General features: G+C 50.8%; 1 protein-coding gene across 3 annotated transcripts in view; it reads left to right on the top strand.

The window, feature by feature from the left end:
- LOC310816216 (protocadherin gamma-A2-like) overlaps nt 1–13,007 on the top strand; it is a gene marked incomplete at its 5' end in the record, with an annotated part of 66,906 nt that overhangs the window by 48,345 nt on the left and 5,554 nt on the right. For 2 of the 3 annotated variants that reach the window (XM_083686278.1, XM_083686276.1), the window contains 2 exons: nt 450–3,101; nt 9,270–9,328. In XM_083686278.1, the coding sequence (XP_083542404.1) occupies nt 642–3,101; nt 9,270–9,328 (2,519 nt within the window). Of the gene's footprint in view, nt 1–449; nt 3,102–9,269; nt 9,329–13,007 lie in introns of those variants that run through there. The other variant, XM_083686277.1, reaches the window with a different exon arrangement.

Here is a 13,007-nt window from a genome sequence, read left to right as displayed (position 1 = left end):
TATATTATTGCAATCTTGACTGTGCGTCCTTTTGATACTTTTCAGAAACGTAAATAACGGAATATGTTCATGGAACAAAAGTTTGAAGTCGATACTTACTCTTGTTGTTGTACATTTCGCTATGTAGTATGTATATCAGCAGAAAATATAATTCTTGCCAAAATAATCAAATATATTTTAGTTTTACGCGTTCCGTTGCCGTGCCGTTATAAAGTAGCCTCTGTTCTGTTATTACTACATACAATCTTAATAGCGTCTTTAACTTGCTTCCCAGTGCAACAGAATTGCTTCTGAAAAGTTTTCACTCACTCTCTCCACTCTGTGTGTGAGATCTGTGTGGAGAGTTCAGCGTCCTCTGCCAATAGGAAACGAGCCTGTGTGACGCGTCCCCGCCCCTGAGAGGAGTGGAGCAGGGAGGCAGAGTGAGGGGTTCTAGCGGAGGCAGAGAAGAGTTTTACTTTTCTTCTTTTTTATTTTCCGTCAAGAACTAGGGCGTCATGATTACTTCTAAACTTCCCACGGCTCTTTTTCTCAAGCGGAAGTGTTTACCGACGGCCTGGTAGCGTCGGTTTATCGGGACTATGGATACATTACGGTAAAAGACGAAGTTAAACTTTTCCATCCCCCGGACCCCTCTCACAATGGAGTCCAGACAGAGGACGCGCTCCGGAGGCTGGCCCTTGCTGAGGCTGTGGTTTTCCCTGGCGTGCCTCTCGTGCGCGTCCGCCCAGCTCCGTTTCTCCGTACCGGAGGAGCTAATGCCCGGGGCCGTGGTTGGGAATATCGCTAAGGATCTGGGTCTCACCGTTCAAAGCATAATTCAAAGAAAATTGCGGGTAGCCTCGAAATCCAAGGCGCAGTATTTCGAGGTAATCCAGGCGACTGGAGATTTGGTTATTAAACAGACAATTGACAGGGAACACATGTGCGAATTAAGTTTAACATGTTCGCTACATCTTGAGATGATACTCGAGCACCCTTTACAAATACATCACGTTGTAGTGGATATTGTGGATGTCAATGACAACGCACCGCAGTTTTCAACTAAGAATATTTCCCTGGAGATATCGGAGGCGGCCGCGCCGGGCACGCGGTTCCGATTGGAGAGTGCGCAAGACCCAGACGTGGGTATCAACTCTCTGCGCACATATCACCTCGCACCTAATGACTGCTTTGTTTTGAATGTAGAAACAAAAAGCGACGGCAGTAAGTTTCCTGAGTTAGTATTGGAGAAGACATTGGATAGAGAGACGCAGGCCTCGTTTCGCCTGCTGCTCTCAGCCGTAGACGGGGGCCAGCCGGAGAAGTCGGGCTCTACCCTCCTGCTCATTAAGATTCTGGACGTGAATGACAATGCGCCCGTCTTTGACGAGCCGGTAACAAAAGTCAGCCTTTTGGAGAATGTTGCACCGGGCACTTTAGTAACGAAACTGAACGCGTCCGACGCGGATTTTGGTCCAAACGGAGAGATCTCGTTCCTGTTTAGTAAGTACACACCGGAACGCGTGCTGAAGCTTTTCAGCGTGGATTCTAAAACCGGGGAGATGCGCGTGAACGGTGATGTGGATTATGAAACAGCGAATGTGTATCACATCACCGTGCAGGCCCGGGACGGGGGCACCCCCGCCATGGAGGGCTCCTGTAACGTCATAGTGGACGTCACAGACGTGAATGACAACTCGCCCGAGGTGACTCTGACGTCACTGACCAGTCCCATCCGAGAGGATGCGGCGCCGGGCACTGTGATCGCCCTCATCAGCGCCCGGGACCTGGACTCCGGTAAGAATGGAGAGGTCACGTTAACGGTCCAGCCGGGGCTGCCGTTCAAACTCAACTCCGCCTTCGGCGAGCACTACAACCTCATCACCGACGGCAACCTGGATCGCGAGAGTGTCCCAGAGTACACGGTGGTCATCATGGCCACTGACGCCGGCGTCCCTCCCCTGTCATCACGGACCACCTTCGTGGTGAAGCTGTCTGACGTCAATGACAACGCCCCCTCCTTCTCTCTGCCCTCCTACTCCGTGGACGTCCCCGAGAACAACGTCCCCAGCACCCCCATCGCCGTGGTGTCGGCCACGGACCCGGACGTGGGGGACAACGGGCGCGTGTCCTACGCCATCCTGCCCAGCAGCATCCAGGGCTCCTCCGTCTCCTCCTACGTCTACATCAACCCCGACAACGGCCACATCTACAGCCTGCGCTCCCTCGACTACGAGCAGCTCAACGCCTTCCGTATCCAGGTGCAGGCACAGGACGCAGGGGCGCCGCCGCAGACCACCAACGTCACGGTCCACGTGTTTATGGTGGACCAGAATGACAACGCCCCCCTGGTGGTGTACCCCCCCTTCACCGAGGACGAGGGGCTGCAGCTGAGGGTGCCCCAGTCGGCCGGGCCGGGCCACCTCATTAACAAGCTGGTGGGCGTGGACCCGGACAGCGGCCACAACGCCTGGCTGTTCTACTCCATTGCCCCCGGGCCCAACGCCGACCTGTTCCGCATCGCCCCCCACAGCGGCGAGCTCCGCACCGCCCGCAAGCTGGCCGAGGAGGAGGGGGGCGCGGCCTACGAGATCACCGTGATCATTCAGGACAACGGCCAGCCGTCGCTCTCCACCACCGTGGCCGTCACGGTGACCGTGGAGGAGAAGGGGGCCGGTGGCAGTGACGCCGCCTCGGACCAGCGGAAGACGTCGGTGACCCGGCGGGGCGGCATGTCCGACATCACCCTGTACCTCATCATCTCCCTGGCCGCCGTGTCGGCCGTGTCCTTCATCACCTTCGTCATCCTCATGGTGCGCTGCCTCCGGCGCCGCGGCCCGGGGGGTTCCACGTGCTGCTACGGGCGCCACCGGGCCGGGCGGCCGTACCACCAGAGGCCCCAGAAGGACATGCACCTGCAGCTGAACACGGACGGGCCCATCCGCTACATGGAGGTGGTGGGGGGGTCCCAGGACCCTCACACACGCACCTACAGACCCTGCTACTCCACCCTCTCCAGCCGTAGCGACTTTGTGTTTGTCAAGACGCCCATGATGAGTCACAACAACACGCTCAGCATGACTCTCAACAGGAAGCACCTCATGAACTCAGCCAATGAGGTGAGGGCACGGGGGGGGGGGGGGGGGGGAGGTTATTGGTGGGAACCCCTAGGATAGGAGTTGCCTGAAAGCTTCACCAATGGGGTTTGGGGCCTCTGTAGCGACAGAAGCCAGTCCAGTGATGGCTCAAACGTCTGAATCTTATCCTGTTTATTTTCCTTGTAAGCGAACAAGTGAAAAAAAATATTTTCCTGTTCGCTGGTGATGGTCATGTTTCTGACATCATGTCTTGAGCGCGCTGACCCAGATTGTCTAAGTCACGCAGCAGTGCGGTGCTTCCCGAACCGCACCTCCTCCTCTGCTGCATCATCTCTTCTTTTAGAAAGCGTGTGGTGAAGCAGCTCTTAAAACGGTGTCGTTCTGATTGCCAGGGTGGGTCGGACACGAAGAGTGGCTTAATATTTAATCTGACCTGAGGCCAGGAAATGCACTCCCTCGCTCCGACTTCCAAAAACCAGCAGGGAGAGAATGTTCAACGAGGGGGAAGGGGAAGGGGGAAGGGGAGAGGGAAGGAAGGGGGGAGGGGTGGGTCAGAGGGATAGATAGAGAGGGAGAGAGAATACGTGTGGTTTTGACAGATGGAGAGGATGAGGAGGAGAGTAACGACAAATGAAAATAGATGCCCGTGCTGGGGTAACAGAATGGATAGGAAGGAGAGAGGAACAGGGAGAGAAAGAGAGAGAGAGAGAGAGAGAGAGAGAGGAGGATGTCCGGGGTGGAAAAAAAGGAGGATGGGTGTGAGGGAAAGGAAGAGGGGGAAGGAAGGAGAGAGAGGAGGGGGGAATATGTCAAAGAATAAAGTGGTGAGTGAAAAACAGGAATTCCAGGGGTCAGCGCTTGACCTCTCTCTTCCTGTTGTCCTCTGAACTATAACTGCAGATTGGTTCCATGCCTCCAAGTCACATGGCCAATCGTGACCTCGCCCTGAGTGAGGGTGTGTGTGTGTGTGTGTGTGTGTGTGTGTGTGTGTGTGTGTGTGTGTGTGTGTGTGTGTGTGTGTGTGTGTGTGTGTGTGTGTGTGTGTGGCCATTTCTATGTTCAGACATTCCCAGACCCCATTCCCTAAACACTTGTTGGGAATACTATTCCACACTGTGTTCTTCGGGTGTGGATAGAAGCTATGTCCTGAAGAAGATTGTGTTCACATGTATTAGATACAGACAACTCCCTTTTCACTCACTGTATGGAAAAGACTGTAGATCCAGATTCAAGATGGCTGCCGGTGCTCTGGTTGTGATGATTCATGTGAAGATACTTTGAGGCCTCTTTCGTCATTCTGTTTAGGTTAACAAATTCAGCGTCGAGGGTGAATAAAGTCGCCCAAATTGTCAACATTCTAGAGTGCCAAGGGTGACTTTTTCACCAAAAACGAAAATCATTTCATAGCCAATCAAAGTATTGTTGCTAGGTAAAATACCACATACAACACTTGGCACTCTAGGTGGTGAGTGTTCTGGAATTATTTGTCAGTGAGAGAGTTAAGCTCTTTTTTTTTTTTTTTTCTTCATTTAGGCAGGGACTGTCCTTCTGGGTTAAGTCTTTACAGAAAGATGATGATGGTGGGAAGTGTTGTCGGTTTGTTTGTGATAGCATGCCGTGGTGTAGCATGCCATGGATGGTGCAGAGCTAGCCTGAGGTGCTGCGTCTCTATCATCAGAGGGACGGAGACGATCGTTTTCACCATCCAGGATGTTTACTGTGGGTCTATTTTTCTATCTCTCTTGTTTTCTCCTGTCCTGACTCTGTTTACCACTTTCAAGACCATTTTATCTCTCTCGCTCGCTCTCTCTCTCTCTCTCTGAATGGCTGTCCCCAGGGTCGGCAGGGTACCATCTGTCTCCCTGCTCCAGTGACACGTGTGGAATGGGGACGACGGGGGAAGAGAGAGAGAGAGAGAGAAAGGCGAATGACTTTACGCACGTGTGCCACAATGACGGACGGTCTGTGGCAACTAATGGACTCGAGTCTAGGAGAGGCCGCAATCTGTGTGTGTGTGTGTCTGTGTGTGTCTGTGTGTGTGTGTGTGTGTGTGTGTGTCTGTGTGTGTCTGTGTGTGTCTGTGTGTGTGTGTGTGTGTGTGTGTGTGTGTGTGTGTTTATAAATGCGTGTGGTCAGGTGCTCCGAGGCCAACAGCAGTGTGTAATCCTAGCAGGGCCGTAGGGCCCAAGTGTCCCATTGTTCGAGGCTCCCCAGTGTCCCTCCGTTTGCTCTCTATTCAGGAGTGTGTAGCGCCTCATCTACAGGCTCTGTGTGTGGCGTTGTTTGGCTGGGTAGTAATACACGTGTAGTCATCCGTGTGTATTAAGAACATAGTGTGTGTGTGTGTGTGTGTGTGTGTGTGTGTGTGTGTACTGTTGCGTGAGTGTGTTTAGCTGTGTTTCTCTGTATCGTGTGTGTGTGTGTGTGTGTGTGGCAGGGTCGGCACGTGTGATGTGCTAGATAAGGAGTGTTTTGTAAATTTGCTGCTTTTCACGGATCAAGAGGCGGCACGTGTGACCAACAGGCCGCGTGGCTCAGTGAATCTGTCCCCGGGCGCTCCACAGGATCATATGGTCTCAGAGCACGGTCAGTGCACGGTCAGGGTATGGTCAGAGCACGGTCAGAGCACGGTCAGGGCACAGTCTAGTGTGTCAGAGTACGGTCAGAGTACGGTCAGAGTATGGTCAGAGTATGGTCAGAGTACGGTCAGGGCACGGGCCAGTGTGTCAGAGTACGGTCCAGTATGCCAGAGTACAGTCCAGTGTGTCAGAACATGGTCCAGTGTGTCAGACCACGGTCAGAGTATGGTCACAGCACAGTCAGAGTACGGTCAGGGCACGGTCCAGTGTGTCAGAGTAAAGCTCATCAACAGCTTCCCGGTGTGTGTGTGTGTGGTCCTACATGGTTGTCTCTGGGGTCCTGTCAAAGTCCAGTTCCCCCCTAGTGTCACCATTAGAATGGCTTAGTGGACTGTGGAACTGAAACCATATATTGTGATGGCTTGGAGAATAGCGTGTGTATGTGTGTGTGTGTGTGTGTGTGTGTGTGTGGTAGGCAGGCTATAGAAAGATAAAAAAGGAATGACTTCCTCTTTTTATGATTGAGCACCAGGTGCAGTCTACCCACAGTTCTGGCTATACAAAGAGAAGCCGTGTGTGTGTGTGTGAGCCTGTGTGTGTGTAGGGAAACCAACTTCCTCATGCAGCAGGGAGCACCAGGTGGAGTTCAGCTTGTGTGTGTAGACCATGCCAGTAGACTGTGTGTGTTTGGGCGGGAAGCCGTCTCTGAATCTCCTCCATTCATCCCTCTCTCTGGCCAGCGCTCGAAAGGTTAACATCCCATTGAGCCAAATGTGCTTTCCCTACTGGGTCAAAACACACACACACACACACACACACACACACACACACACACACACAAGTAGATGGAGCCCAGATGTGCCTGTCCATAAACTGCATTTTTACCTTGACTAACCCAGCATGATTATCCTTCTCATCATCCTATCAGTCCAGAAGCCATATGATGTTTCTACCTTTGTCAGTCCTGACTGTTGTCATGTTCCGGTGGATGAGGGACATAGGTTCGCCTGCCTAAATCTGCTCAGTGGTAATGGAAACTGTGTTCAGAGCTGTCTGCCTGCTAAGTCTCTCTGGATCAGAGCAGGAGAAGGTTAATCCCTAACCAGTAGAGCAGAGAGAGGTCCTCACAGAGGTACTTTTAGCTTTGATCCAGAATAGCTGCTTTGGAACCTTAAGAACTGACTATGGATCAGCTTTCCTGAGCCCTGGACCCTGTCTGAACTATTACCTGATGGACAGCGAAACTATCCCTGGGTCAGTTTGTCAGAACCGGAAGTGATCAAACGTTTTGGCAGGTTGTGTGACCCTTTGAATGTGTGAACGTTCCTCACCCCACTATGGTTCACTACAGTACAGTACAGATGTGTTTACCCAGAACTCCCGGGGTTCCGGTGTAGAACGTCAGCTGAGTGTCTGTTTCCCTTTATCCCCCCCCTGCCCCTCCCCCATGCCTGTGGTGGGATCTGACCTTGGGAATGACCTCTGGGAATGTGTCGAAGAGAGAGAGAGAGAGAGAGTGTATGTGTGTCGGCTGTGAGCGTCACATCACTGGAATGTCGGGCCCCTCCATGGACACTCTGGTTTAAAAATGAAAAATCACTTTTTCCCTTTTTCTTCCCCTGCCATTACCACTGCGTCCAAAACACACACACACACACACACACACACACACACACACACACACACACACACACACACACCAACAGAGAGAGAGAGAGAGAGAGAGAGAGAGGAAATATGTGGGTCCGTCTCTTTGAAATTGGAGACTAAGTGCCCAGTACGTGAGCATAGACGATTAGATTTCATATCCGCCCACCTCTCTTCTTTATTCCCAGTCATGAATCTCTTATTTAGAGGCCTATTAATAGTTCAAAGACTGGAGTGTGTGCTAGTGTGTGTTTTATTTAAATTCCATTCTGAGGATGTGACTGTGTGAGCCGGCCACTAAAGACTTGCTGCCTGGTGCCTGGGAGGCATCTGTTGATGTGAATACATTTGGATTGTCCTTGACGGATTAGAATTTGCATACAGATTGAGGTGCATTATTGTGTTAGAGACGGATGAAAGGAGAGAACCTTCTGGGTATACTGACATTTAACCCTTCGCAGCTCATTTTTCTACACGCTGGCTGTGGTGGTGTTGTTATTGTAATAGGATAGCTAGATGTTTTACATCCCCCCCCCCCCCCTCCTCAGGCTAGGACCCACTTTTTCCAGATTTGTATTGTTATGCTTGAAGGGTTTTTATGTAGTCAGTTTTGAGGCATATCATTTTGAGTATCTGTAGCATTTTAACCTAACTCTGAAACTCAGAGAGAGATAGGAAGTCTCTCTCTCTCTCTCTCTCTCTCTCTATCCCTCTCTCTCCCTCTCTCTCTCTCTCTACGTCAGCCTGCTGCTTCTCTCTGGGAGCTCTTGTGTCGATTAGGAGCCAGAGGTTGGAGCACAGCCAAGGGGTCTATTCACCGCACCAGTACACAACCATAGAGAGAGGGGGAGAGAGAGAGAGAGAGAGGACGGGTGAGAGAGGACGGGAAGGCGAGGTGGAGATGAAAGAATAAGGGATGTAGTGGGACACATTATGAATAGATAGATAGAGAGAGAGAGAGAGAGCTCCTAAAGCACATCTCCTCTCTCTCTTCAGTCCTCTCAGATGTAATATTTAAACAACAAACAGCAGCTATATTCAGCCCTGGCTTGTTTTTCTAGAGTACTCTTTCTGGCTACTGCACAAACAGGCCTTTTATGCGAGTGCTGTGAATTACAGCCACTCAATTAGTCAAGCTAGCGATGACCCCATCTCTCCCAACAACAGCTGATTGTGTGAAGGAGTCCTTGGGCAGTAAGCCATGGTCCTGGGGGATGTTATTGATTCTACCGGTGCGTTCCCATCTGCCTGCTTATCGCTGTTTATCAGCCGACGCCGTGTTTGAGACCGACGCTGCTGTGGTTGTCTTTGTCCCGGTGAATAAGGGGTGTGGATAATGAGTCTTCGCCAAGGTCCTAGCTCTGTTTGAATCAGCTAAGGCTGTCATTTTTGGGAACGCACTCAGAGCAGCCTGATATGCTGTCCTAAGTCCATCATCATCATCATCAGTGCATCTTCCATCCAAAGAGGACACAAATCCACTCCTTATCCTGGACAATCTTGTTTAGGTGCCGTTTTGATTTAGTTTGGCTTAGGTTTGTTTTTTTATTCTCTGTCCCTAATTAGAAGTGGAGTCGCTCTGTGTGTGTGTGTGTGTGTGTGTGTGTGTGTGTGTGTGTGTGTGTGTGTGTGTGTGTGTGTGTGTGTGTGTGTGTGTGCACGTGTGTGTGCGCGTGTTCTTCAGTGACATTTTATGCTCCATGGATTTCAGAACAAAATGGCCGCCTGAGCGTGGCAACGTCTTCCCTCTCTAAATTCATCCTCCCTGACAGCCTGGAAGAGTCCATACACACGGACAACAACAGGCACACACAGATATACACACACACATGGGAGGACAGAGACACACAGTACACAGACACGAATGAAGATACACAACAGCTAAGGTGGACACACACACTGCAAACGTCATGTTGCCGTGTAGAAACACACATTTCATGTTGTTTTATTTCTCTCTTTTCAGCAAAAGCCTCCCCAGAATGACTGGCGCTTCACTCAGAACCAGAGACCTGGACCCAGTGGGTGAGTAGACGGACCACACACACACACACACACACACAGAATATAGATGCTGTACATACTGTACATTCGTACGGACATCAGACTTTTTGCTACTCAGAGGTCTCCGTGTCTCAGAGAGAGAGAGACAGAGAGAGAACATACAGATCCCTCTGCCTAGTGCCTACTTGCCCAGATTGCGCAGTGGTGATGACATCAGCGTTCCTCCCAAATGCAGGGCAGAGACTCTTCAGTGTTACTCACAGTCAAGAGTCCTGAGAACAGACCTGAATCTGGGTCTGAGTCTCTCACTCACACTGAGCCTGCATCAGATTTGTCTCCTTTTCTCCTGGATGTCTCTATGCTACTCTTTGCTCCACAAAATGGCTGCCCCCCCCCCCTCTCCCTGCTCTCAGGGAGCCTGTGTGCCATCACTCAGTACTACTGATGAGAGTAGGGGACGAGAGAGAGAGAGAGAGAGAGAGCAGGGGGAAGGGAAGGGAGGATGTAAGCACACTGGCACACAGTGACTGACCAAGCCTCTCCTGAACCATTGATTGTTTGTTTCCATCTGAGCGATCAGATTGATTGATCACTCCTGATATATTGTTTTGACATCCATGATTGGCTGGCGATTGAGAGGGAACTAAATCTCGCTCCACCAATCAGTGTGTGTGTATGTGTATGTGTATGTGTGTGTGTGTGTGTGTGTGTGTGTGTGTGTGTGTGTGTGTGTGTGTGTGTGTGTGTCTGTGTGTCTGTGTGTGTGTGTCTGTGTGTCTCTGTGCCTGTTTATTTGGCCCGCATTGTATGCCAAACTGGTATTAGGCGCAGCAGTTTCCACAACAGCGATTACACAACACATTCCAACAGTCGAGGACCGGTCTAAAACGAACCATCTGGGAGGAGGAAAAACTCTGAGAGAACGGGAACAAAAACACCAGAGCTTTCCATTTTGGAATGCGACTGAGGGTTATGGATACATTGGACGCGGTCCATTTAGGGGAGAGAGAGAAAAAAAACTAACTCACTTCCCTTGAAACGCTAGATGAATGTCACAGACTCAATATATTTTCCCTAGAAAACGGAGCAGTTTGCTCTTTGCATTAGCTATTAGCTATTCGCTACAGCTAGAAACAGGCAGATCATTCCAGACAGTCTAACCATCCTCTTGTGTTTCCAGTCCCTACAACAAGCACCACGGCACACACCTAAGATGGCCGCCACTGCGGGGGATCAGGTACCGACGTGTGTGTAGAGAGAACGGTTACTCTGGGTCCTTAACAGCTGCTTCTGGGTGCCTTCTGTTGAGCGGTTAATGATGGTTGAGTTCAGGACTGGGTTAAAAGGGGACTGATCTGAAAGCAGCTGTTAAGGTCAGGACGTAGCCACTGCTAGCTAGCTAGCTAGCTAGGTCTGCCGTGCTGTGTGCCGTAGATGCATCTGGCTCCTTAGCTCTAGCGGAGTCACTAGCCAGTGTTGAGCTGTGCTATTGGTCCCTCCTCACTAGTAAGCCTTTGATGAGGGGGGGGGGGCTCTGATTGGCTCCCCAGTGTGCAGTGTGCATAGCGATGCTTGCTGTGGTGGAGTGAGGGTTGTGATGTTCTAGCATGTACAGTTGACTAAGCGTGTGTGTGTTTATGGCCGTTTTTCTCAGCATGGCGTGTGTGTGTGTGTGTGTGTGTGTGTGTGTGTGTGTATGTATGTGTGTGTGTGTAACTGCGCGAATATTTGCCCTTTTTTTAGACGATCGCCTCCCCAAATAGTGTCCTTTGATGTTGTGGCTGTATTTCTCTGACTAAATGACTCTGCGTGACACTTGCAGCCAGACTTTGGCCACATGCGTTTGTCTCATGTGATCTCCCTGGTGGTCTGCCGACCGGCGGAAGAGAGGGATCTGAAATGACTGTCTGGTGGAGGGTTGAACTCTGCAGGCTGTCAGAGGCTGAACTGAACAGTGGAACTGGACTCTCTCTAGCGAAGGATTGGACCGATTATAGACTGTAGAACATTGTACACAGGGACTTGACGGGCGTCCCCACAGCCGAACTCAACAGACTAGATGGGCTTCCTGACAGATAAGACGTATATTTCATGCATGGATTCGGACATGTTTCCTCTGGATGACAGTGTTATCATCTCACCCGCAGATAAGCGGTAATTCTGACCACAGGAAGTGAGAATCCTGACCACAGGAAGTGATTAGGCCAACCACAGGATGTGATAAGCGTAGGGAGATGCTAATTAGGGACAAACGAGGCGTTCTCTTATCTCCACCCAACAGAAAGGCCTCAAAATGGCCGCCCTGGCTCCTCTGACCGCGCTGTAACCTGGGCTGGGTCTCAGTGGGAGCCTGGCATTGGTCTCTGCTGTTGGCACGTACGGAAAAAAACTTGGAATATTGGCAGGAAGATCTGGCGACCTTCACCACCTCATTTCTTTTTCTTTTAGCATTTTCCTCTCTCTCTCTCTCTCTCTCTCTCTCTCTCTCTCTCTCTCTCTCTCTCTCTCTCTCTCTCTCTCTCTCTCTCTCTCTCTCTCTCTCTCTCTCTCTCTCTCTCTCTCTCTCTCCCCCTACCTTCCTCCCCCTGCCTCTCTCCCTCCCTCTCTCCCCCTGCCTCTCTCCCTCCCTCCCTCTCCCTCTCCCTCTCTCTCTCCCTCATCTCTCCTGGTCACTTTCCAGGTCCAGATGCTTTTTTTTAATTGGTTCCAAATAGAGACCAAAGCAAGGGCATTCACTTCTTTTTTTTACTGCAGCCCATAACATATACACACACACACACACACACACACACACACACACACACACTTGTTTTATTGCTGCTCGTATAAGCCAGGAAGCTGGACCTGAGACCCTAGCGTCCTTTTAACTCTTCATGTGCCACTCTGTTTCCTCCCTGGGGTTTAACACAGGGGACGGCATCCTTTTACCCACAACCCCCTGGGGCTAAAGGGCTGCAGCTGTACGCAGTCAGTGCTACTGTAATGGTTCAATCAGAGACACACACACACACACAAATATCTACTTTAGGCAGTTAGGAGCTTCTGGGTCAAATCCTGCTTCAAGGCAGTGCGAGCCCCAGCATCCATACCGGGTGCCCAGATTGACGGTTAAATACGGATTACAGAGAAGCGACATCCCAGATCGTCAGCTACAGTTGTCTGGATTAGCCTTTATGAAGTCCTAATGCAGTCAATAAACACAACCACCTCTACACACACTCTGTTTGGTCCCAGGGCGGGACCTCCACTGAAGGGTGGGAGAGGCGTGCTGCACCAGGTTAGCTGAAACAGAAAAGGGGCAAACAAAAACAGTGTGATCTTAATGTTCTTCTGAGTCTAAGAGGTATGAGTGTGTGTGTAGGGAGGTATGAGAGTGTGTGTGAGGAGGTATGAGAGTGTGTGTAGGGAGGTATGAGAGTGTGTGAGGAGGTATGAGAGTGTGTGTAGGGAGGTTTGAGAGTGTGTGTAAGGAGGTATGAGAGTGTGTGAGGAGGTATGAGAGTGTGTGTGTGTGTGAGGAGGTATGAGAGTGTGTGTAAGGAGGTTTGAGAGTGTGTGTAGGGAGGTATGGGAGTGTGTGTAGGGAGGTATGGGAGTGTGTGTAAGGAGGTGAGTGTAATGGAGAGCAGGTCTGCTTTGTTCCCTCCACATGTAAATTGCAGACTTTAAAACAAACAACCCTTTGAAGATGAATTCTGCC

Source organism: Argentina silus, assembly GCF_951799395.1.
Source record: "Argentina silus genome assembly, chromosome: 15".
Taxonomy (NCBI): domain Eukaryota; kingdom Metazoa; phylum Chordata; class Actinopteri; order Argentiniformes; family Argentinidae; genus Argentina; species Argentina silus.
This window is presented reverse-complemented; position numbering and strand designations above follow the sequence as displayed.